At 53.4% G+C, this 24488-nt stretch overlaps 1 protein-coding gene across 5 annotated transcripts in view; it reads left to right on the top strand.

Annotated features, from left to right (window-relative positions):
* Positions 1–24488, top strand: part of TNS3 (tensin 3) — a 235501-nt gene that overhangs the window by 132285 nt on the left and 78728 nt on the right. For all 5 annotated transcript variants that reach the window (XM_060107511.1, XM_060107508.1, XM_060107513.1 and 2 more), the window contains 3 exons: positions 3822–3951; positions 4292–4357; positions 5541–5645. In XM_060107511.1, coding sequence (XP_059963494.1) covers positions 3822–3951; positions 4292–4357; positions 5541–5645 — 301 coding nt within the window. The remainder of the gene's footprint in view (positions 1–3821; positions 3952–4291; positions 4358–5540; positions 5646–24488) is intronic.

Here is a 24488-nt window from a genome sequence, read left to right as displayed (position 1 = left end):
CAGCTGTGTCGTTATGTAACCTCGCTAAGGAATTTGCATGGGCCGCAGGCCCGTCAGGAGCCTGGCTGGGGTCCAGAGCCCCGATGGGCTTGTAAACACTTTCGCATCCACATGCCTCATCTTGCTGCTTCTGCTTGTGCAAGCCCTGTGGCCACTTACGTTTTGTCCTTGTGGGGCGGGGCTCCGTGACCTGGCTCCAGCGACCCGACTTCTCAACAGAGGGGACCTTTCTCAAGGAGCCATTGCAAACAAACAGCACCTTAGTTTCTTGTTTCTTGCTGAGGGCACTTACGTAAGATCAGGGAAAATGAAGGCGTCCGCAGGCCCCTCTGGATTTGCTCCTGCAGAGGTCGTTACAGGGCTTCTGTTGTGCCGTATTGTCCTGGGACTTGCTGTGCGGGCATCCTTCTCCCTCGCCGTGCTGTGGGTCTCCTGGACCTGGATCGGGCCTGATCCGTTCTGCATCTCAGCCCAGTGGATCTACTTGTGTTTTCATTCACAGCCAATACTGCTGACCTACTAATGGTTTAGGAAGTGAGTTACAGCCTTGCCACCCTCTGAAATCATTTTCACCTCCAAGTGAAGTGAAATCATGGTTAGTGCTGGCGCTGGAAGGAGTTTTGACTTCGGAAGGCAGCCATCAAGCTTATTAAACCTTTAAGCATGTGTGGTTGTAGTTCCTTCTTTGAGGATGCACATTCCTTGATGCCTGTGTAGACAGCCACCGGGGCCACCAGCAAAGTGGGTTGAAATTGTTGTTTCAAATGCAGATATTCTAAAATCCAAAGACAGAGGATTGATGTGGTCTTAGAAACTCTCTGGGGAGACCTAGGTAAACAGAACTGCTAAGCTGGAGGGATGAAGGGGGTATTACAGACCTCAGTCTCTAATTGTTGCAAAATGTTACCAATACTTTATACCTTAAGAGGTGCATTTGGGGCACTACTATCAAGCAAAATGTTGACTGTTCTTTCCATGGAGTGATAAGAGCCTGATTCTGGTCTCTTGTCACTGATGCTACTAAGATTTATTGGTGCGGATGATGCATCGTTCCTGGCTCTGCAGGGGGTGCCAGAGGCCCCCGGGCGGGACTCCTGCTGGGTGGGTCCATCTCCTTTCCAGTTGGAGTTTCCAGGACCCCATGTGACCGAGACTTCTCCGGTTTTCTGTGCCTTCAGGAGACAGTGGGGGTCATTCTTGAGGTGGCCAGGAGGACTGGAGGGGATGGCGGGTACCATCCTGAGCAGTGGGAAGAGAAGTCCATGGTGAAACAACGGGCGGGAGTATGGGTGAGGGCTCAGGTCTCCTCCAGCGAGGGGTTGTCAGGGGCCCCGGAAACCCCTCGGCGAGGGCACGTGTGCGCAGAGGGTGGCTGCTCTGTGGCAGTGGGCTACCCTGCCCTTCTTTCTACCCTGAACCCTTGTTGTGTGAAAAACTGGAAGTCTTTAGACACTAGAGTCACGCTGGGCCTGGGGAGGTGCCTGTGCCCCAGAATGGTTGGGAGCCAGCAGCCTAGGGAGGGTGAACCCGTTTGCTGTCCCTCCCGTGCCCCAGGGTGTGTGGTGACCTCTGCCTTCCCCTGCCTGGTGCCTGGAGTGGGCTGGGATTCGTGTGTGTGTGTGTGTGTGTGTGTGTCTCTCTCTCTCTCTCTCTGCTGTGATGAGTGGTGGTGAGACCGGAGGAGGGGAGCCCACAGAACGTCTTGGGTTCTGGGGAAGGTGGGAGCCGGGCCTGGGGGCTCTTGGTTGGCATGAGCTGCCGTCAAGAGCTGCCTGCAGGAGAAAGTGTCCCTGAAAGGGAGCTGTCGTTGGGCCTTCTGCGCTGCCCTGAGGCTGCATATGCCTCTTTACCCAGCGCCTGCGATGCCCCCATGTCCACCTTGGGCTCTGCCTGCCCACAGGCACCTGGTGCCAGCTTGGGGGAGCCGCCAGCTCTGTGTAGCATGACCCTGTGGGTTGGCCTGGGGCTGCTTCCCTCAGTGGATGTCAGCTTCTGGAGGCCTTGTTGGGTTATTTTACAGCCTCAGCCCCCCTCAGTATTGATAAAGATTTAAGGGCCAGACTGGTGTGCACCTGAAACTCTCTTTCCTTTTCTCCAGTCTTCTCCCCTTTTCCCTCGTACTTCCAAGGTACCAGTGGAAAAAGGCAAATAGGGAGGGGGGTCCATCACCCCACAGAGATGGGTACGTCCTCTGCATGGGAGTCTCCACCGCAGCACGTGTGGGACCCCTGCTGAGCGGTCAGTGCGGTCAGTGTGGGGTGAGGGCCTTGGAGGGGTGAGGATGCAAGTAGCACCCTCTGGAAGGAAGGCTGAGAGGACAGCCTTTGAGGGGGCCCTGCTGAGGATCCAGAGACCCCAGACGAGGTGGGAGAGGACTGCGGCCGGCCATCCATTTGCTGTTGGAAAGCAAATTGAAGGCTTCACGCTTCTGCAGAATTCTCATTGGCTGGTTCCCTGGCCAGGGGCCGGAGGCCAGGCCTGAGTCTGGATCCCCACTGGTCGCGTGTGCACAGGCTGCCTGGCACCTCCCGCCTCATGAACGCTCAGCTCGTGTTTGTCAACGTGAAACACTCCCCTGACGGTCTGTTTACATTTTTCCATCAGACTGTCTCCTTGTAGAGAGCACAAAGGTAGAAGACCTCTGGGTCTACCCTAAGGGGCACAGTTCCCGGCACGCTGGCCGCGGCTCCTTGGGCCTTTATTTTTTCTCTCGAGTGGTGGTTTCACTGGTGAAGGTTATAGACCGGTCACCTGCGGCATCCTCCCGCATCGCTGGTCTGGACGGTCGGTGACCTTGCACAGAATCACTGAAGCCCAGCTTTTTCCGAGCAGAGTCTCTTTTGTGAGCATGGCTGCCTCTGAGATCCCTGCACCTCCAGACTCCCTTCCTCCCGGGCATGCTCAGTGCAGGGAGTGGCCACCTCTGCTGAGTGTCTGAGGGCAAGATCCAGCCTGCTTCTGGTCTTGGACCCCTGGGGACCCTGGAAAGGAGCCCTGCCCTGCCGTGGGAGGGAGGAAGCGTCCCCTCTCCTGCAGCACACCACCCCGCCATGACCTTCGAGCCCTCCTTGTGGCCAGCGCCGTCCACAGACCTCTCAGGCAGGGGCAGGGAGGCCCCTGTGTAAAGGTGGGAAATGACGCCAGGACCCCTCCCCTGCCCACCCTTCCCTGCCACATGCCAGGAAGGGGTGCTTCCACCCTCCATAGCAGCACAGTCACTCCAGGGGCCTGAGCTGCTCCCAGGGACCTAGGGCCACGGAGCCACAGCCTGAGTTCAAATCACATCCCTGGTGATTCTGGAGACTGGTCTCAAGTGGCCATTCAGGATGTCTGGACAACCCAGCAGTGGACTTTCAATTCCGAGGCCTCTCTCCCTTTCCCCTTCCCTTCCTTCTCCGTTCTCCCCATGTCTCTCTCTCTCTGAATTATAGCACGCAACATAAATATTGAGCATAGTCCAGAAAGTGATGACTGCCTGCTTCTTTCATGAGAACAGGAAGGCTTTAAGGTGAAACATGGAGAGTTTAGATGAAATGAGGAAGAAGAGGCCACGGAATTTCATTCCTCAGCTGTCTTCCAAAGTAGAGGTGTGGTCTGTCTGAGGACTAAGGACTGTGGGATTCCTGTCCTGTTGGAACAGCACAGGTGTCCTCCAGAAGGACCAAAGCTGCGGTGACGTTTGCAGCCCGCCTCCTGGGTTGGGAGCCGCTGGCGGTTGCACGCACTCCCAGCCCCTCCTGGAATGGAGCGGCCTGTGCGCCCCCCGACAAGCGCCCTCCGCGGGCGCGGGCTCCCCTGAGGACGCAACCTCTTTACCCCAGGTGAAGTGCTACCACAAGAAGTACCGCTCGGCCACCCGAGACGTCATTTTCCGCCTGCAGTTTCACACCGGGGCTGTTCAGGGCTATGGACTTGTGTTTGCAAAGGAGGATTTGGACAACGCCAGCAAAGGTGAGGTCGCTGCCCCGAGTCCGGACTGGGGGTGTGGGGAGTGGACCCTCGGCGGGCGACCCCCGGCGGCCTCCTGTGTTTCTTTCACTGTTCTCCCGCGCTCCACCCGTAAGTCAGCCTATTGACAAAATCATGACCAGTCTCACAAAAGACTGGCAACTGACCCAACAAAGAAAAATTTCTAGAGAAACGGTGAAACTACTGATACTTCCTCTGTCATGGGTGCGCTGTTGGAGATTTGGGAAGGGTGTTGTCCTGGTTGGAATATAAGGACAAAATTCATCCACCCCTTTCCCGTCTCATTGTCTCCAAATTTGTTGACCTAAGATTTCTTTTTTAGATGATCGTTTTCCTGATAATGGGAAGATTGAATTAGTCTTCTCAGCCACTCCTGAGAAGATTCAAGGTGGGTAGAATGCAGAATGCTGGGGGGCAGGATGCTGACCTGGTTGGGTGATGCATATGCTGGGGCCTCTGTCTGGCTTCCCACCTCTGCACATAATTGGAAATATAATATATTTTAAAAACTAGTAGGATATTAGACCGTGGGAGGGCATTGCCTTAGAGACAGTAGGGCCCAGGTGGGTCAATAAGACCCCAGAGATGGTGGGACTCGCCCAAGGAAGGGCCCAGAACCTTAGGACTGGGGGCCGTGTCTTGATGCCCTGTTTACTTCTCCCTCAACAAACAGCTACGTGGTTTGTTTTTTTTTTTTTTTTGTGGTACGCTGGCCTCTCACTGTTGTGGCCTCTCCCGTTGCGGGGCACAGGCTCCGGACGCACAGGCTCAGCGGCCATGGCTCACGGGCCCAGCCACTCGGCGGCATGTGGGATCTTCCCGGACCGGGGCACGAACCCGTGTCCCCTGCATCGGCAGGCGGACTCTCAACCACTGCACCACCAGGGAAGCCCCCAGCTACATGTTTTTAAAGAGGATTAGAAATATAGTAGACTGCACATACTTACGAGCAAAACAGATTCTCTCCTTCTAAAAATACATTTAAAGAGAAATCAGTCCCTTTATCGTGAAGGCAAATGGATCATTTCCATCACCAAGATCCATAATTGTGAAAGTTTTAATTCAGTTTTTAATAGCTGTGGAAAAGAAGCACGCTACTTCTGTGCCCAGTGCCATAGATTTAGGCATGAACTATTCAATGCGATGCTGTGGGGTAAGAACCCTCCTGGCATCCTCAGAATGATCAGGGAGCCTCGAGGGAGGGCCCAAACCTGCCCCTCCCGTCCACCTGCCCTGAGGCCGATCCTCTGGGTGCCTCTGGGTCCTTGACTTGCCAAGCCATCCGGGTGATCCCTTAGTGCAGAAACAGCGCCCAGAGCCCCGTACCTGGTGGGTGGAGGACCAATGTTCGCCTTTCCTTTCTGCCAAGAGGTGTTCACTGTTGTTCAGTTCATCCCAAATAGTGCACGGTAGCTCTGATTACTGGGGGGCTTGTGGGAGGGGGCGTGGATCTGAGTGCTGGGCCTGGACACTCAGATGAGGCGGCTTCTCTGCCTCATTGCTGGCAGATGCCCAGAGGCACCGGCTTCTCTCTAACTAACGCCTGTTGCCTCCGTCCCACCGCCCCGCAGGGTGTGAACATTTGCAAAACGACCACGGGGTGATTGTGGACTTCAACACGGCAGACCCGCTGATCCGCTGGGACTCGTACGAGAACCTGAGTGCAGACGGTGAAGGTGCGTCTGGTTACCTTGTATCAGTTACCAGAGAATAGGGCCCAGAAAAAGCAGCCTGTTCACGTTTAGATCAGAAATCTCCTTGCAGTCTGCTTGGAGGCTGGGAACCCTGCTGTCCAGGACCCCTGCCCTTGTGAGTCTGAGGGCACTCGTGGGAATCAGGCTTGGTTTTTTTTCTGTTTGCTCATTACACTGGTGTCCTGGTTGTATGGCTGCATCATTTAATCTCTGTTTTTGTGAGTCTGTCTCTCTCAAACATATTCTCTCTTTGCCACGGGATATGCAGTTTGGGTCACAAGTATCATGAAGGAGGAAAGAAATGAAGGGTGGCATCTGCCAGGTTTATAGAAAGAAGCCCCTGGAAGCTAATTTCAAAGAAGAGGGATCCGTCTTCTTCCAGGCACTTGAGAACACTGGCCTTTCATCTTTTTCAACCACCAATTGAGAACAGACCTGATTTGGAAGAGAAAAATCAAAACATTTTTGTCCAGTTACTTTCGTCCAGACGTTAAATAGCTAAAAGCAAGTCTTGTGGAGGTAACTCCACCAGTGCCCATCTTTGTGCATCTCTGGGCTCGCGGGGGCTGGCGGCTGGGGATGTCTGCGGTCCACGCCAGGGGGCATGAGGCTCCTCTACTTGTCCCCCTGGGGTGTCTGGGCTCGTGTCAGTATTTTTGGGATGCAGACCCTCCTGCTGTCTAGAGGTGAAGCCTGCGTCACTGTTGTACTTCAGGCACGGTTTCCAAATGCCGGCTGTGTGTTTCACAGCAGGGGTGGCCCCTGTCTGGTTTCATCACCTGACTGCTCCCTTGGAGCCCCTGTCAAGCATCTGCACATACGTCTAAGCACTGTTCCAGTGCCTTGTCCATTCACCACACTGCATTCCATCAGAGGGGTTCCCAGGAGCTCTTGATTTTTTTTCTTAGACCTCTCGAATCTACTTTTTTTCAAAATTGAGGTATACTTGATGTACAATATTATATGTTACAGGTGTACAACACAGTGATTCACAATTTTGAAAGGTTATACTCCATTTATAGTTATTATAGAATATTCGCTCTGTTCCCTGTGTTGTACAATACATCCTGTAGCTGATTTATCATATACATAATGGTTTGTACCTCTGAATTCCCTACCCCTATCTGGCCCCTCCTCAACTGCACTTGATCTTGGTGGAACTCCTGTGGCGTTCCGAGTTCTCATGGTTAAGTGCTGCCTCTGTGGCCCCTGCTGCCAAGGCCCTGCAGACCCTCGCATAGCCACCTTCCAGAAAGCATACACCGCTTCCCTCACATGGAAACATTCCCCTTCCTGAAGTTCCCTCCCTTCCCCCAACTCTCCAGGCCTCCTCGGTGAGGCTGACCTGCATCAGTGAACTCATCCCTGAGGCCCTTAGCTCTCCCCTGGAGCTGCAGCCCCTTGCTTGGGTCCCTGGAGGAGGGCACAACTGGGCCCCCAGACCTGCAAAGGCGGGGGCCTTGGCCCGCAGGAAGCAGGGTCTCAGCCATGCTTCCATCAGGGCAAAACTCTCTCCAGGGTTTGGTAGCCTATGGAACCGTGTCTTTTGGCCAGAAAATGACGTTGCAGCCCTCTCTTCTATCTGCACTTCCATCCCTGGTCCCTACTGATTGAAAAAAACAAAAAAACCACACGCACACAGAAGCATTGACGTAAGCTGTATTTATCTTTGGACATCCCTGCTGTTCTGGGATCGACCCTCCACAGTGGCCTTCTGTCAGGGACCTTGACCCCCCTGTTAGGTCTGAGTGAGGATGTGGACAGATGATTCCAAGTGTCCTGTCTTCATCCTGGAGAGTCACTCCTGTGCTCCCGGCTCTGTGGCCCTGGCGGGGTGATGGGGGTCCCGCTGCCCCATCAGCATTTCGTGGGGCGCTATTTCAAGGAGAGAGAAGTTGGGAGGGCTGAGGGCAGACAGCGGGGCAGCCTGCCGGAGCCTCTCCTCTGCCATTTTATTTAATCCACATAAGAACCTGTGACCCATTTTAGAGATTAAGGGGGCAGTTCCCAAGAGAAATCAAAAGCTGGACATTGGTGAGGGGTCCTGGTAGCCATTCGGGGTTGTGTACTCTTGGTGATCACGGGTGAAGCTGAGTGAGTTGTCGTGTGTTCGAGATCACGCAGGACAGAGACCGTGGCAACGGGATTCAAGTCTGGGCCTGTTCGACCCCAATGCTATTTGGTGCAAACCTCATCCTTCCAGCTGAAAACCTGACGGTCCCTGGGCCAGGGTGAGGCCTGCAGACAGCATAATCCCCTCTAAGCAGTTTGAACAGAAAAGATGTATTTCTAGGGCACTGGCTGGCAAGCTTCTGGACAGATGTGACTGTCTACCCCAGGGAGCTTGACTGTCTCCGGGCGCTGCCCTCGGGGCCCCGGCTGCATGGTGAGCCCTCTGCTCGGGGCCCAGGAAATGGAGTTGAGCTGCGTTGGGCAGCCCCACGTGCGTCGGGTGACAGGACAGGGCAGCGAGCGCTGTTCTAAAGACACCTTACCGACTCTATATGGGTGGTTCATTGACACTGAACTTCTGGCCGGCAGCACTGTAACTCACGCCTGAGCAGAGCTGATCTACACCCGTGTTTCCTCCATAAGGCCCCTCCTGGCCTCTGGCTCTGAGGAACAGCGCTTCCGCGCTTTGCTGGGGGGCCACTGTGAATAGAAAAAGCACCAACAAAGTGCACGGAAATGCAAAAAGTGTGGCATGACATAGGCCTGGAGAAGGCCACTTCATGGTGTCACAGCGAGCCAGCAAAGCAAGTGCGCACAGCCCTGCTCCTCTCTCCCTCTCCCTCTCTCCCTCTCCCTCTCTCCCTCTCCCTCTCCCACTCTCTCTCTCTCTCTCTCTCTCTCTCTCTCTTTCTCTCTCTCTTTCTCTCTAGCTCGACGAGGCACGTCCTTGTCTGAAATGGCCTATTTTAATTAGATCATCCTAGAGATAACCCCAGCTCTGGGAGTTCTTTTCTATTCTACATACACTTTCCCTTTTTCACGCGTCTCGTATTTCCTTAGGGGCTGCCGTGTTTCTGATGCTGTGATGAGCTCAGGGAGAGAAAATAAGCAGACCTCATGGGGAAGACATACCTGTGTGTGTATTTGTGTACGTGTGTGTGCATATGTGTGTGTGGTGTGTATATGTGAGTGTGTGTATATATGTGTGTGTGTGTGTGTGCATATATATGTGTATGTGTGTATATATGTGTCTGTGTGTATTTAATATACATGGTATGTATGTGTATTCATGTGTACATATGTGTGTTTATGTGTACATGTGTGTGTATGTGTGCGCACGTCTGTGTATGTGTACCTATCTCTCTGTCTACCTCAGCAGTGGCCATAAGATGCCCCATGTGCCATGGGAGGGCTAGGTACCAGGAATTCGGGAAGTATGGAAGAGAAGCAGCTATTCAGCCTGTGTATTCGAGGGAGATGCAGGAAGAAGATGGCTCTTGTAGGCAGGGGTGCAGGAAGGGGGCGTGGGAGAGCCCGGCGTTTACCTGCCTCATTGCAGGCATGCTGCAGGAAGTGGCAGGCGCTGGGTGAAGGGAGGTGTCAGGGCCCGGACAGGAGGGCAGCAGTGAAGAGGCTTCTGGAGGCCCTGGACTCGGGTGTGGCTCTGGGTGGGCAGTAGGCGGTTTCCTATTTAGGAGGTAGATGACTAAGACTCTCTGACAGATTCAACTCAGGGGTTGGGGCAGGGAAGCTTCCAGAACACGGTTGGGCATGAAGCCTTGCTGTGCCTCCCTTTCCTCTGTTCCTGGCTTTAACCAATGAATGAGTTTCTGGCCACCGGTAAAACTCGTGGATCCAAGGTTGCATAGACGGGTGCCACCGTACCCCAGGTTTTGTCTCTTCTACTTCAAGTTGCTACCTTATAAACATCCTGTAGTTCAGACTCGGCCTCCCAGGTGACCACAGTTGTCCCAGAGCTTCATGGAGGCTGGTTGCAGGCAAGGGAGACTTAGATTTCTCACCACCTTCACAATAAGACACAGTCCTCTCACTCTTCCAGGCAGGACACTCTGCAGAGCCTGCGGCAGTTGGCCTGCTGGTGAGGACAAGTTGGGTCAAGAAGCGGCTGGCCACGGGTGTGTGCAGAGTTAGAAGTGCCAGATCCAGTTGTGACATTTAGGTGTTGCCATTATGAAAACGGATTTGAAAGCAGTTCTTCGCAGAAATTGTGATTGGGTGTTGAGATTTGGAAAAGCAAAGCAAGCTTTGGCGACTTAGCAGAAGGAGGGTCCACTGGAATCTGGCAGATCAGCCCTTAGGTCCTGGATCTGCTCTCTGTCCAAGGCCAGGCTCCCTGCTGGCAGAATGGGAATGCTGTTGGCTGAGCTTCCAGAACTTAGAGGCTGCCTCATCAGTGTACACATGTGTATGTGTGTGTGTGCACACATGTGTGTATGTGTCATCAATGTCTGGCCACGGCCACCACTCACTGAATGCATCCACTCTCTGTATCCAGACTGAGAAGAATTTGCTTAGATCCTGTGCCCAGCCAGACTTTTCCAAGCATTGCTTGCTTTGACGGTTCAGGGCAGGGTCACGGCGTTAACCCAGCCCACGCTGTGTCAAATGCTGATGGCGTTTGCCAGTTTAGATGGATGAGGTGGGCCTCTTGCTCAGACCTCAGCAAGCACCCTCCTTGTGCTCCCTTGATTTACAGCCTCTGACCCCCTGGCCTTGCCAGGTCCCCTTCCAGGTGTGAACCCCTGACCCAGAGTTAATCCTCCCCTGATAAGGAATTTCAGGCAGCAGTTGGGATGGAGGGCAGTGGCTTCATCTTATCTGAAATACAAGAGTTTCACCATCTGTGCTAAGAACCATGAAGTCCTTCGGGTGTTAGCTTTTTGACATGGATTGGATCCTGTCAGAAGAGTTAAGTGCGATGTCAGAAGCTGTTAGCGAGTCATGACCAGCCCCGAGCTGCCATCTCAGAATCCATTGCTTTTCTAGCCCAAGTGGTGTCAGAGAAATCGACTCAGAATTCATGTCGTCCTGGACGAGTTTGCACGAATTAGCCCGTATCAGTCTCCGAGGGATGGCTGGAAGCATTAAGTAGCATTACCCCAGGACAGACAGTGAACAGAGGCGCTGAGTGTTGGCTTGACTTCACTGGGGTCCTTGGCCCCCAACTTGCCCCCATCCCTCGGGCTGTGGGACCCACCGCAGGAGTGAGCGTGTCCTGTGCTCTGGGGCAGGGTTCTGAAAGGCAGGTGGCTGTCGACCTGCCCGCAGCTCCAGCACCTCCCTAGACTCCAGCCAAGTGCATGTTGATCCTGCTCTCACTTTTTCCTCCTGCCCTTTATGACTGGCGTCGGCATCGCTTCTGCCCTTTGATGCTGCACCTGCTTTAGCGGCAGGCACCCGGGGATCCCCGCCCGTGCCCTGCATCCCGTCTCTGGAGCACTCTATCACTGGCGCCCTGCCTTGGAGACCAGCAGCTGATGAGTTCTGACTGCTGGTGGGTTCTCTGAGAGAGGAAACTAGAAGTGGGCCCGACTCCCTGGTTTCCTTAAAACGCCAGGTCACACAACTTCTACATGAGAGTGAACTCAGAGAGTGTGTACATGTGGCGTGGTGAGGGGTTTGCTTCCTGTCCCCTTCTTTAAAAGCTCTTGCCGACCCACTCTTACCAAATCGCATCTCAGTCGAGCCCCTCCCAGCCACTTCCCTCCCAGCCTGGACACTGGCACGTTGGCTGGGTGAATTAAGCTCAGATCAAATCTGGTGAATTTCCTTCTGCGTCCTCCGTGGGGAGAACTTCCTCAATGACGGGCAGGATTGCAGTCTTCCCTGCAGAACCTGCAGGTGCATTTCTGCCAAGGCAGGGCTCAGGCGTTTTGACAATGTCAGCAATACAGGAATGACTCCAGACTTGAGGTATTTGACAACCAGAACCAAAAGCCTGAGAGAGCAAGCGGCTGAGATGCACGTGCTCGTGAGTGTCCTCCTCCCCAGCACGTGCACGCATCCCCTCCTTCCACCTCTCGCCTGATGTGGTTGCAGTGTCACCCTGCCTCCCATCTCGTCAGACTTACCAACTGGAGGGGGTGGGCTTTCAGATCCCACGTATGTGACTTTGTCACACGCTCCCTTTGGAAAGGGCTGCAAATTGGAGCGGACCCAGGGGTCCTCAAGAGGGAAAAGTTCCCCATGAATTAAGGGAAAAAGGAGGTGTTTCGTAAGAAGGGGCAGCTGGGAAAATCCTTTATTTTGTCTCTGTAGAGACAGTTATCACGTGCCTATTCCTTTTAAATAAATGGGTCTCAGCCATTTATTGGGAGGCTCTCTTGGCGATGGTATTGATGGTGGCAATGAGGGTGTTCCTGGGGTCAGACTCTATGTCCTGTAGCTCTAGGAGTCCAAGCGGGTGCTTCAGAAGGGGCTGGAGGGAAAGCATGGGCTTCCAGAGGGAAAGGAGTTTTGGAAGGAGTGGGGCGTGGGGGCAGAGGTACCTCTCCCGGCCTCGTGGTGGGCAGCTGTCCCTTTGGGGCCTGGGGCCGGGTCTGGCCAGGCAACTGTCACCACCTTCTAATTCCAGAACATTTCTGTCAGCCCCAAATGAAACCCCGCGCCCACTGGCAGTCCCTCCCCAGTCCTCCTCTTCCAGCCGCAGGTGACCTCGTCTTCCTTCTCTATGAATTTCCCTCGTCTGGACAGTTCCCACAGTGGAACCATGCAGTGCGTGGCTTTCTGTGACAGGTGTCTTTCACTGTGCCTGATGATTTGAGGGCTCATTCATTTTGTTTCGGGACTTCACTCCTTTTTTATGGCCGAGTAATGATCCAAAGTGTGGTTAGACCACATTATGTTGATTCATTCATCAGCAGGTGGGCATTAGGGTTATTTCCACCTTTTGGCTATTGTGATTAATGCTGCTATGAACCTTTTTATATGTGTTTTGACCTTGGGCTGTTCTTATACTGCCGACCTGTTCTACTACTTTGTGAAATTTCCACTTCTTTTAGTCCCAGTTGGTTTTCCTTTTCTGGATGTTTCTTCTGTCTTTATGGGTCTTACACCAGGAATCACACAACACTCTGCAGGTCTCCTGTCCCACTTTGCCAACTCCTCCCAGGGACATTCGGGAACCCACCAAGTCTTTTTCCGTATCAGTTAGGTAACCCCAGGCACAAAATTCTACCTCTGTAGCTTTGAAAGGTTTGAGGCCTTTCAAAACACTGAGCCACAGAGCTCTCTTTTGGCCACACATCAGCAGAGTGTCACAAGACCCTGTTGTTTCAGGAGAGGTCGACACTAACAGCCTGAATGGCCTCTGTGTGATGGAAACCCACAGGTGGGAGGAGAGGGGACATGACAGTGTTTTGGGCGCGAGTACTCAGAGGCCGTCAGCAGCACAACTGCCAAGATCTGAAGGTCACACCGGTGCCAGTTGCCATGCATTCATGGAGGCTGTCGTGGTTCATTTGTGAAGCTGCCGTCAACATGAGGAAAACCCACCCTGCACCCCACGCAGTAGAAAATGAGCCGCACGAAAGGCCAGACTTCTTTGGACACACAACTAATCACACAGCTTCGTTCTGTTAGAAATGGAGAAAAGAGACCACTGGCCGGGGTACAGTTGTTTGTGTCTCTTCCTCATTGTTGGTACCTTATTCTGTGTTTTTTTCACACGGTTGTCAGCTTTGGGATGCAGGGGTCTGATTTTAAGACTTTCTCCTGTAGAAGGCTAGGACCTCCACCCCACTCTGGACATGACCTTGGCTACAATGCGGCCAGGCCCCATTTGTCTCAGTCCTCAAACCAGATCTTTCAGATTTCCGTTTCTAATGTCTTTTCTTTTGATCTGAATTCTTTGACGCAAAGTATTGTGTGATCAGTTAGTCACTTCCTTTATTGCAGTGACAATGTTATTTGCAGAGTGGGCACAATGATGTCAATTCCCTCGACAGGAACGGGGGTTGGTCAGGACCCTTTGCCAAACACCAAACTGAATAGACCTTCTTGCACAAGCAGTGCATTGTGTTCCGCGATAAAAGAGACTCTTTCTCCTGAGCACGAACGTAACCTGTGCCTTGATGGCCGTTTGGGGGGTTGGTTGGAGGAATCTGTGTCTGGGACCTGCTGGCTCTGTCCCGTCTCCCCCCACCTCAGGCTCATTGGGTGGTGATGTTTGTGAAGGTTCCAGTTGTGCTGTGGGATCCTGAAGGCATCAGAACGGCTTTGCTTGTTTGCTCTGGTGTCTTAGGTTCATTTAAGACTCGGAGCGGGTGGCTGTGCTGTGACCAATATGCGATCGAAGCACAGGGGTAAACCGTTCGCTGAAGCCCACCTAAGTTGCACATAAAGAGGCCTGAGGTGCAGAGGCACTGCTGGGCAGCACGTGGAGGTCTGGGTGTGCAAGGAATCCCTGAAAGATAGGCCGTGTGCAGTTAACACTGACAGTGAACTTGGCCACATCGAGCTTGAAAGAGAGACACAGCCCCAGGAGATGGAGGGTGTAAAGGCAAAGACTTCCTGGCAGATACGCCGAAGAAAGCAAATGATGCTGAAACTGTGGTTTGTAAACCCAAGCTGCTTGGTGCTGGCTCCACACGTCAGCTTGTCAGCCCTGGAGGCTTGGAAGGGAACACTGGTCCCACTGGGTGGCTCTCGAATAGAAGCCTTTTCCCCGCCTCCTGAGCCTCCAGGGTTCAAATTTCACTAAACCTGATTTCAGGAAACCCCGCCCTCGTGTTTACATCGCACTGGCCTTTTTGGGTGGAACCAAAGTCCTTTTCTTAGCTAACAAGATCTTCCACCTTCTACGCTACCTATAGAGGGAGGCTGGGTCCCTGCAGGGCACACATGCCCTCATCCCGGAATGCTGCGTTCTGGGATTGAAGGCTTTCTTCAGGGTCCAACAGATGTGGGCTGAACAAGCTGCAGGGCTGTCTGGAAGGAAGGTGAGCAGGGAGCATGTGTGTGTGTGTGTGTGTCTGTGTGTGTGCGCGCGCGCGTGCATGGCTTCTGCTAGGCTGCAAAGACCCTCAGTTGAGACCAGAGCGTTGCCAGCCAGAAAAAGTACCAGAGGAATAGGATAGCACTCCCGGGAGAGGAGAGGTATTCGTTGGTCAGTAACGAGCTGAACAGTAGTTTTAACCTGGCAAGAGGGAAAGCCAGGCAGGCCTCCGGAAAGACTGTTGGTTTGCAGTTTAGAGGAGTCTTAGCTGCTTCTGCCCTTGGAGATTCAGTGATGGTTTGAAGTGGGGTTTATGTGCAGAAGCTCGTGGCCGGCTCTGTGGCTGGCTGGCCCAGGTGGCCTCTGAGTGGGGCCGCAGGACCCCCTGTTTTCACTGGAGTGCCTGGAAGGGAATTGGCTGCCAAGGTAAGTGCCCTCGACAGGATGGCCGAGCTGGAGTGTTGGTTGGACAGGAGAGGGCCCCCCTTAGGAGTGGTCCTGCCAGCATCTGGGGCATGGTCACTGTGGCCGGGACACACCTGCTGCCTCCCCACGGTGAAGCCCAATGCTCCTTTACCGCAGCATTCCGGGCCTCGCCCAGGGGACCGCCAGGAGTGCTTGGAATCGGTGTGGCTCCAGCTTCCCAGGTGCTGGGCCTGGACATTGGCGCGTCCCTTCCTGGACAGCCATGTGCCTTTCTGGCTGGAACGCCCCCCTCCTGCTCTCACTGTTTTTTTCAAGAATTTACAGCCTGCTTCGGTTTTAGAAAACATTTACACAGAGCTCGACTTGGCTCCAAAGGGAGCGATTTCCATCCGCCCCCCTGGCAGGCCAGGTGCCACCTCCCCGCCTGGCATTCAGTGGGGTAGTTTTGGGTTCGGGGGTTCGGGCAGGTGTTTGCTCGCAAAGTATGAGGATGGCACATCCCGAGAAGCTCCGTGCTATGTGGAATTATTTCTGGAACTCGGCCTGAGAGGGGCTTGGGCCAGGCTCTCACACCCCTGGGGTTCCTAGCAGCTAATCACCATCTTCTGCCTTTTGTTTAGGGGAAAAAGGCACATTTCACCTCACCTGTGACATATCAGTCACCCGTCTGTGCTGTTGTAGACTAAAGGTAATATTCTCAAAGGCCCCAGTGTGGCCATCCTTTCTTAGTCTCGATATTTTTGGAATAGGACTAATTCAGTACAAACACAGGGGAGTCTTTAATGAGCACAGAGGCAGAACCCTACTGCAATAAAATAAAAGCAAGCCTCATTTCCTGAGAGGTTATAAATGCTGCAATTATAAACGTCCAAGTGGAAAGAGAGAGAGAGATCTCGGCGTGAGTGACTTGGTGAGATGATGAGGATTCCACCGAGAGGGACACCGGCCAAGCCTGGGTGTTTCTCCTGATTGTGAAGGTTCTGTAGCCTCCACAGGCCCCCGAGGGAAGAGGCACCCCTGGGACACTTCAAAAGCCACCTGCAGCTCTCTACCTGGCCAGAGGATGTAGAAGGTCACTGACCCCGCTCAGCCCAGCCTCCTGCTCTGGGCCCATCCCCCTTCCAGCTGCCTTGCTCTGTGGCAGTGCTCCCCATGCCTCAGAGACTGGAACCCCAGGTGCCCCCTCTGCCTGCACACCACACAGTAGGCACTGAGACGCTCGCTTGCTTCTTGACATGTTGCACTGCTGGGCCAGTGCTCCAGGGCCCATTCTCAAAATTGAAAGCTGGGCAGTTTGTCACTGGTTCCACAGCTGGTCAGTCAGAGCCGATGCAGCAGGTCTGGGAGAAGCAGTCTCTAGCCACTAGGGTGAGGGTCCCGAGATGTGCAGAGGTAAGGAAGGCCCCTGGGTGTGCTTTGGAAGATCCGCCCATGTGGCTGTCGTCCTGCCACTGAGCCCTGTGGAACGGGGCACGGTTCCCACGACCGCGCGGGTTCAGTAGAGGCGAGTTTGTGGTGAGCCCACTGAGACGATGCAGAGGCCCCCGGCGTCACTCAGCTAGCTGACTGCTCCCGCTTTTGTCCTCGTGGTTATTGGTCCCAGAGGAAGCTGAGAAGCCGAGCCGATCACATGGCTTGGACAGTGTTTTACAGCTGGTGAGAGCTGGAGGTGGGCTGCTTGGCCAGCCGGAGGGCCGTGCTGTGCAGTTTGGGTTATAGAACCTTCAGGTAGGTCTTGTAAAATTCCATCTTTTACTTTAGATCCCTATTAAAAAGCAATTCTTCAACATAATTCCGAAGTGTCAGGTCAGTCAGGCTGAGTTAAGAATACTCATTAACGGGACGACATGAGGCATTCTTACCGTTCCCAGGCTCTGGACTGGAGGGAACACAGACAGGAGCCCTGAATCTCCAGGACAAGTGTGGGGATGGCTGTGCAGGGCCAGTGTTCACCCAGTGCCCACTTGTGCTTTTCCCTTTGTGTTTGGTCTCACCGAATCGCCGCGGTGATCCTGGGGCAGACCTCACCAAACACCTGTTGCCCGGCAACTTCTCCAATAAGGGAAGTGAAGCACAGAGAGGTTGAGTAACTCGCCCAAGGTCACACAGCCGCGGGGAGGATTTTTAATTAGGATTCACACCCAGGTGGATTATGCCAGAAAGTCCAGGAGGGGACTGAGGATGTGCACATAAATCGCTCCAGTGAAAAAGTTAAAACAAGCTCTATGCCACAAGGGGGGCACGAAGGCACCCTGACAACTATCCCGAAGAGGAGAGAGCTCTCACCATCTCAGGGAGTCTAGGAGGAGGAAGGAAGTTTCTGGAAGAGAGGGGGAAAGTGGAGGAATTCAAGGCGGGGGTGGGGGGCGGGAGCAGAGAGAAAAGGAGATGAGGAGAGGAGGGGGGGAGGAGAGGAGGGCGGGGGGAGAGGAGGGGGCAGGCGGACACAGTGCATGGGGGGTGGCCCATTGCACCATGAGCCTCATTTCTGTCTTGATTTCATGACCTTTTTAAAAATCGAGATGTAATTTATTGGGTTGGCCAGGAAGTTCTTTTGGGTATTTTGTAGCATGGAGACACCCGAACAGAGTTTTTGGCCAATACATACATAGAGTAAAGTTCACTCTGTTTACTGTGCCTCTAGGGGTTTGACTTCCTATCCTGCAGCTCCCCACCACAGCTAAGAGAAAGAACACGTCTGTCACCCAAATCATCCCTGGTGCGCCTTCGTAGCAGCCTCCCCGCCGCGAGCCCAGTGCCTGTCCCCGATCTCTTCCCTCAGGATGTCAGTGGAAGCCTCTGGAGTCTGGCTGCTCACTCAGGGTTTTGGGTGTAGTTGCAGATGATGGCATCATTTGTCCTTCTTTCTTCTCAGACACTTTTCCCGGGAAGCCCACGGCTGGTAGACTCACGGCGTCTGGTATTGGGACATTTTGATGGGGTCAGTTGGTTTAGCTGAGTGGCCTCGAGTAGTGAGTGAGCCGATTGGGGAGGGGTGAGCTGGAGGTGGTCCATGGGGGCCGGCCGCAGGAGGCGGGAGGGACCGACTGCTCAGCAGTCTCCGCCTGTCTCCTGCTGAGTCAGGGTGGGCCGGGAGCCTTCCCTTTATCAGGGCTCCCAAGGGGCTGTGGGTGCGGTAGGCGGGGACCAAGTGGTGTACCTGGGAACAGCTCATTCATTGTAAGGACAGAAATGCGCAGCCTGCATGGCTTCTGCTGCTGTAGCCTAGGAAACAGACATAACACTGCCATCATCAACCCGGCAGCCTCAAAACACAGGATCCTGTCCCGACAGTGCACCATTTCGGGAGTTAGGGAGGAAAACAGAGTGCTTAAGTAGTTTCTAAGGAGTGTGTGTGTGTGTGTGTGTGTGTGTGTGTGTGTGTGTGTGAGAGAGAGAGAGAGAGAGAGAGAGAGGGAGAGAGAGAGAGGGAGAGGGAGTCAAAAAGAAAACATTTAGGGAAATTCCTTTCTGAAATTAAGATGTTAATTTCACATTAAAGTGGTTGGTCAGGTTTAGAATTCCAGTGTTTTAAAAAAAACAGAAAGCATGGATTTGGGAGTAGGGCAGAGGTAGGCTTGAATTCCAGATGATCTATTCAGTAGCTTTTTATTATCTTAAATATTAGCATAACCTCTCTGAGCCTCTGTTTTCTCGACTATAAGACGGGCTTGTCCCTTACTGCCTCACAGGATTGCTTTGGGAATGAAGTGAGGTCCATCCCTGGAGCGTGACAGTGTCCTGGCACATAGGAGGTGCTTAAACAGAGCCTTTGTCTTTAGAGTGTCAGCCCCATTGCAGGAGACGGCTGTTTCCTGCATTCTCTCTTTCTCTGATGATAGAAATAACGATTCCTTGCAGCCTCACCTGAGAGCAGCTGTTCCTGGATGCATCCCTTCTTGCAGTCCTGCGCTCTTTCTGCCTCTGCTAACCCTTCAGATGCTGTGAAGCATGCCTGCCGCCCTCCGTTCCTTGACCCTCTCCCTGTCCCCCAGGCTGGTTCATCCCAGCATGGAGTCGGGACTCGACTGAGTATTCCATTTCAATCTCCATAAACAACTAACTAGCAGCCGTGGCAAGTGCTTAGTAAACTCGTGCGACTGCTCCTGGACAGGAGTTTTCTGTTTTTCTCTGTTGAAGACTTGCAGGGAGGATCCTGTTAGCTCTTTTGAAATGAAAAGTTGCTTTTCAAGCAAACCTTTCACAAAAGTAAAACATAAGATTCATAGAGTCAGTATATAGAAGAAAGGAAGATTTCAGCCAGCTTAACGAATCCCTCAGGTTTGCTCTTTTGTTTGAAATGGATTTTTTGTGTTGGCATCAGGGCCAGGGGACAACTGAACTTATTACAGATCAGTTCTATGCCTTCTTGGTAGCCAAGTGGTTGGTGCTCCGATGGCGGTGGAGTTGAGATGCTGCCTTCCCTTTGGCTGATTCTTCACACACCTGTGAGCACAGGTGGGCATTGGTTAATCTGCATTCAGCCAGGATGAGAAGGAATGTTTTCGGTTTTTTGTTTGTTTGTTTTTTAGGTCTGCCTCATTTTCTTTGCTTACTTTTGAAATATTTTGGGGGTGTCTCTTTTCCTTCTTGTGAGATAGCCCCCTTTCAAAAGTCGAGTGGGAAAGGGCAGGGAACCGGCACGCGGTAGCAGAGCAGGGGCGGGGAGTCTGTGCTGCGGCTTCTGCCCTTTAACGAGGCAAGCATGTCCACTGGCTCTTTTCTTTCTTCTGGTTCTTTTCCAGATGGGAACCTCCCTGGTGTGTCATTCAGCGGAAGCGATCAGAGCCGTAGTTAACATTTGTTTGATTTTTAACTAGGCCCCGGATGCAGGGAAATCATTACCAGAAAACTCACAGGCCTCCTTTTGGAAGGGGCCCTGGGTTCTGGTCGGTGGGGCAGGGATGGAGGGAAGGGACAGGACACAGAGCAAGTGGTTGATCCTGCACTGGGACAGGCGAAGGCTCTTGTCCTGCATCTGCAGTGGAAAAGCTGGGGGTCCTGGGCGGGTCACATCTCTATCTGGAGATTGGGGTCTTCCTTTGCAGAATGAGGATTCATTCAGTTCCCCCAAACTCTCCTTGAGCTGGAAGCACAAAGTTAAAATGTGTCATTTAAATCTACAAAAAGGATGCAAGGGGCGGATGAAGTGAATGCCTTCCAGACGTCTTCTGCTGGCCCCGCACTCACCCCAGCTTTGATAGCACTCTGAGCTCCGAGATGGAGCCGAGCTTCACACCCCCAAGCCTCCTTCACCCCAGGGGACCCACCTCCTTTCCCCTGGGAGCCCTTGGTGGTGACAGTGGGACCCCAGCCCCAGCCCTGCCAGGGAGTTTGGCTATGTCGGTTCTCTGAAAATTACTTTCTGCATCACTTTTCCAAATCTGAATTAAAAGGGGGCACTCTACCATCAGTTAAGTCAGGGTGTCCTTAAAGACTGACCAAAGTTTTGGGGGGCTTCATACACCAAGGCTGGAGCTTGTGTCTCATTTTCCATGGAGGGTTTGGCAGTCAGTCCGTCATGCAGTGACCCCCTCCCCCAAGCCCCCCAGATAACTTTTGTCCCTGGTTGTGATTCTGTTTTCATTGCTCTCACCCTGCAGTTTTCACATGGGGTCCCAGAAAACAAAATACCAGCCCCGTAGGCAAGGTCGCCCTTCTCTAGATGTGGTTTAGAGGCGGGCCATGAGTAGGTGGGTGCACCCCGCCCATCCCTGCAGCTGTGGGGACGAACCTGCTTGGGAAAGTCCATCTCAATGGCAGGAGGATGGAGGAGACGGGAAATGGTAAAGATGTGGTGCCATTGTTATGCACCTACTGTATGCCAGGGCTCTGTCTTGCCCTCATCACAACCCCAGTCCTGTGGCTGCACAGAGAGTTTTCAGACATCCCTTGGACCTTTGCCCCTCTGCCCACACATTGGGTCACAATTAGGTTGGCACATTGGGTCACATTTAGGTTTGCATCTTTTGTTTTCTTTGACATTTCGGGATCCACTCGTTGACTTCGGCACCTTTCCAGTCGGGTTGCATCTGAAGGCCCACTCGCTGGGGCTGTGCGGTCTACCTGGGGGAGAGTTTGTTATGACGTCTGGGGAGTGGAGGCCCTGGGGCTGCAGGTGGCCAAGGGCTGTGGGCACTTCTACCTTCAGAGGGTTGGTCAGTTATTTTTAGTCTTTTTACCAGCTAAGGCAGCTGAACATCTTTCCAAAATAGCTCCCCAGGCTTTGTCACGTGAGAACAAGCCAGAGCATTCAGTCTGTCAGTACTCGGTGCCCACTGGGTGCCAGGGGCTGGTTCCTAATGCTGGGGATACCACAGGGAGCAAAAAACAAACCCCTGCCCTCCTGGAGCCCACATTCTTGTGGGGGAGACAGTCTGCAGTAGGTCTGAATGTAGGTGTGTGCCACAGACAAACACCCAGCAGGCAGAGAACAGCACGAGCAAAGGCCCTGGGGCAGGGGAGTGCCTGCTGTGGTCTGGGAGCAGCAAAGTGGACAGGGAAGAAATGAGCACAGTCAGGGAATGCCAGGCCTTGTCCACCTTGGAAGGAGCTTTTAATAATTATGGCTACCCTCAGGACTTCCCTGGTGGCACAGTGGTTAAGAATCCGCCTGCCAATGCAGGGGACACGGGTTCGAGCCCTGGTCCGGGAAGATCCCACATGCCATCGAGCAACTAAGCCTGTGCACCACAATTACTGAGCCTGTGCTCTAGAGCCTGCGAGCCACAACTACTGAGCCCACGTGCTGCAACTACTCAGTCTGCGCGCCTGGAGCCCGTGCTGCATAAGAGAAGCCTGTACACCACAATGAAGAGTAGCCCCCGCTCGCCGCAACTAGAGAAAGCCCGCGCACAGCAGCAAAGACCCAACGCAGCCAAAAATAAAACAAATAAATAAATTAAATTAAAAAAATAATAATTATGGCTACCCATCTCAGGAGCCTAGGACCTGGGTTCTTTATATATGTTCTCTAATTCTTATAAGTGCATTGAAAGATAAGACTAATTATTCCCTTTTATAAGTGAAGAATCAGGGGGTTGAACAGTCTAAATGTCCTGACCAGGAAAGTACAGAGTAAATGCAGAACCGAGTCCATCTCCAGGTGCAGGGAAACTCAGTCCGAGTCCTTTTGCAAAGAGTGCAGGGCAGGGACAGCGGGTACTGGAGGCCCCTTTTCCTCCTCACCCCAAGTCTGACTCCCCGGGATCACAAAGCATGGGTGCAGTAGGGTGTCTCTGGAGGCCCCTGGACAGCCCCCCAGAGGCCCTGTGCCTTTGGGAAGATTTGAGCTCCTACAAAGTGATTCAGAAGTTTGGGCGAGTCTGACTTTGAGGGTTCTCGGAGATGGTTCGTATCCTTTTCCTATAGATACACCATTTACTGGATATTTTCTGACATAGACAGTCACCTGTGTGTGTGGTAGAACGTTGAGCAAAGGGTCTGTGGTGGTGTCTCGCCACACTCCCTGAGCAGCCCTGAGAGCCCATGAGACCGAGGCCGAAGTGCTCAGCGCCCAGCCTCGCACAGAGCCAGCGTTTAGTCCGTGGCAAGCGGGCTGTTTTTTAATGCATTTATTATCATTTTAAGATTTCTACTACTAATAAAAATAATAAGAATGGGATTACTCGTAACTTGCAGCCAAGGGGAAATATCCTGTCCTGTTCCGTTCCCTGCAGGCCCTTATGGACTGTTCTTCACGTGGGGTCGCCATGGGGTTCTACTCAAAATGATTAACGGGCACTGCCTGAATTTAAATCAGAAGAATTTTTGTACAGCTCCTTCTCGGCTTCCTTTTTCCCCCTTAACTCATTGCGCCAGTCCGTTTTCATTTAGGTTCAGGGAGAAGGACTTGAGTCACGGACACATGGACATCTGTTTCTAGAAATCCCCACTGGCTGGCTGTGTGCTGGTCGTCTGTACTGGCCTCCCCTCCGCTCGGGCGGGACTGGGATTCTTACCGAGCGGAATGTGCTCTCCTGCTGTCTCTGCAGAATAGAAGGGAAACAGCTGGTTCCCCAGGTCTTGCCTTAGTTGAGTTTTCCTGGCCACAGAGGGTCTCTCACAGAAGCCACGTTAGAAGGGCTAGGAGGGCTAGAAGGACACCCATCTGTGTGCTGTGACTTTCAGTGCCCGTGTCTGAGCTTCATGTAGAGCACAGCCAAACCCTCGTTGTGCAGCTGGGCCAACACAGGGTTGGTGGCCCCAGGCCAGACTGGGGTAGAGCCAGGACTTGAACTGACGTCTGTCTGACGCTCCAGCTCCCGCTTCACCCACGGGCCATTCTGTGTGAGCCCCACAGCGTCCTAAGCATGAGGACCTAGTGGCTCACACATGGGTTGATTCTGCACTTTCACGGTTGTAGGGGTGACGTTTGCAGGTGCCCTGTAACTTGGGGGCACTCATTCCGGGGACCTTGTGTGCAAAGCTGGGTGCAGCGGGTCCTCCCCCTGGCACCTTTGGGTCATTCACTGACCCCACGCAGAGCATCATGACCGAGTGCCACCTCTTCGTGAGCAGGGCCCCGGGCGGCCAGGGGCTCCCAGGCTGCAGAGCCAGAGAGCCTGGGTTCTGGTCCCAGCTGGGCTTCCCAGCAGCTGCCTGACCTTGGGCAAGTTACTGATGCTCTTTCAGCATCAATTCTTTTTCTTTAGAAGGGGAGTATGCTAGAAAGTTAGAGAAAATGTGCTGAGTGCACACTCCGTGATAGGTGCTCTGTGACCACCAGCTGTCACTGACACCTGCCCCAATTACCCCGAAGCTGCATCCAGCTCCTGCCTCTGACTTAGGTGCTCACGTCACCAGTTGCCTGCCTTGAAGACTTGGTTTATTTACCGTATTTTATGTATCATTTCTCCCCCCAGCCCTCCCCACCAGGCGCTACGTTAGGTGAGGGTCACTGAGATTCGTACCGGCCTGCACTCTGGTGTTTGTTTGCCATCCCCCATTGCTTCTAGCCCCGCTTCTTTCTCTTGGGCACAGTTGAGATAAGAAGGAAGCTGGGCTTGCATGTGCTCTCAGCACAGCACCCCCAGATACCCCACAGATCTCTGTCCTGGCTTGTCACCCTGGTGGTTTTTTTTTTTTTTTTTTTTTTTGCGGTACCCGGGCCTCTCACTGTTGTGGCCTCTCCTGTTGCGGAGCACAGGCTCTGGACACGCAGGCTCAGCGGCCATTGCTCACGGGCCCAGCCGCTCCGCAGCATGTGATATCTTCCCAGACCGGGGCACGAACCCGTGTCCCCTGCATCGGCAGGCGGACTCTCAACCACTGCGCCACCAGGGAAGCCCCTCCCTCGGTGTTTTAAAAAAAGCCGGAAGCTGCTGATGGTGGAGTGCACGCAGCCCACAGGGCCAGAGCCGAGCCGGGTCCCTCCAGAGCGGCTCCAGGCTCAGTTGCTGCTGGGATGCAGTGGCTCCCAGGACCCCAAACAGCGTGGGTCAAGCCCTCTGCAGCTCCATGATTGTGGTGGTATGCCTGCAATTTCACAG

The sequence above is a fragment of the Mesoplodon densirostris genome, chromosome 9 (assembly GCF_025265405.1).
Source record: "Mesoplodon densirostris isolate mMesDen1 chromosome 9, mMesDen1 primary haplotype, whole genome shotgun sequence".
In the NCBI taxonomy this organism is placed as follows: domain Eukaryota; kingdom Metazoa; phylum Chordata; class Mammalia; order Artiodactyla; family Ziphiidae; genus Mesoplodon; species Mesoplodon densirostris.
This window is presented reverse-complemented; position numbering and strand designations above follow the sequence as displayed.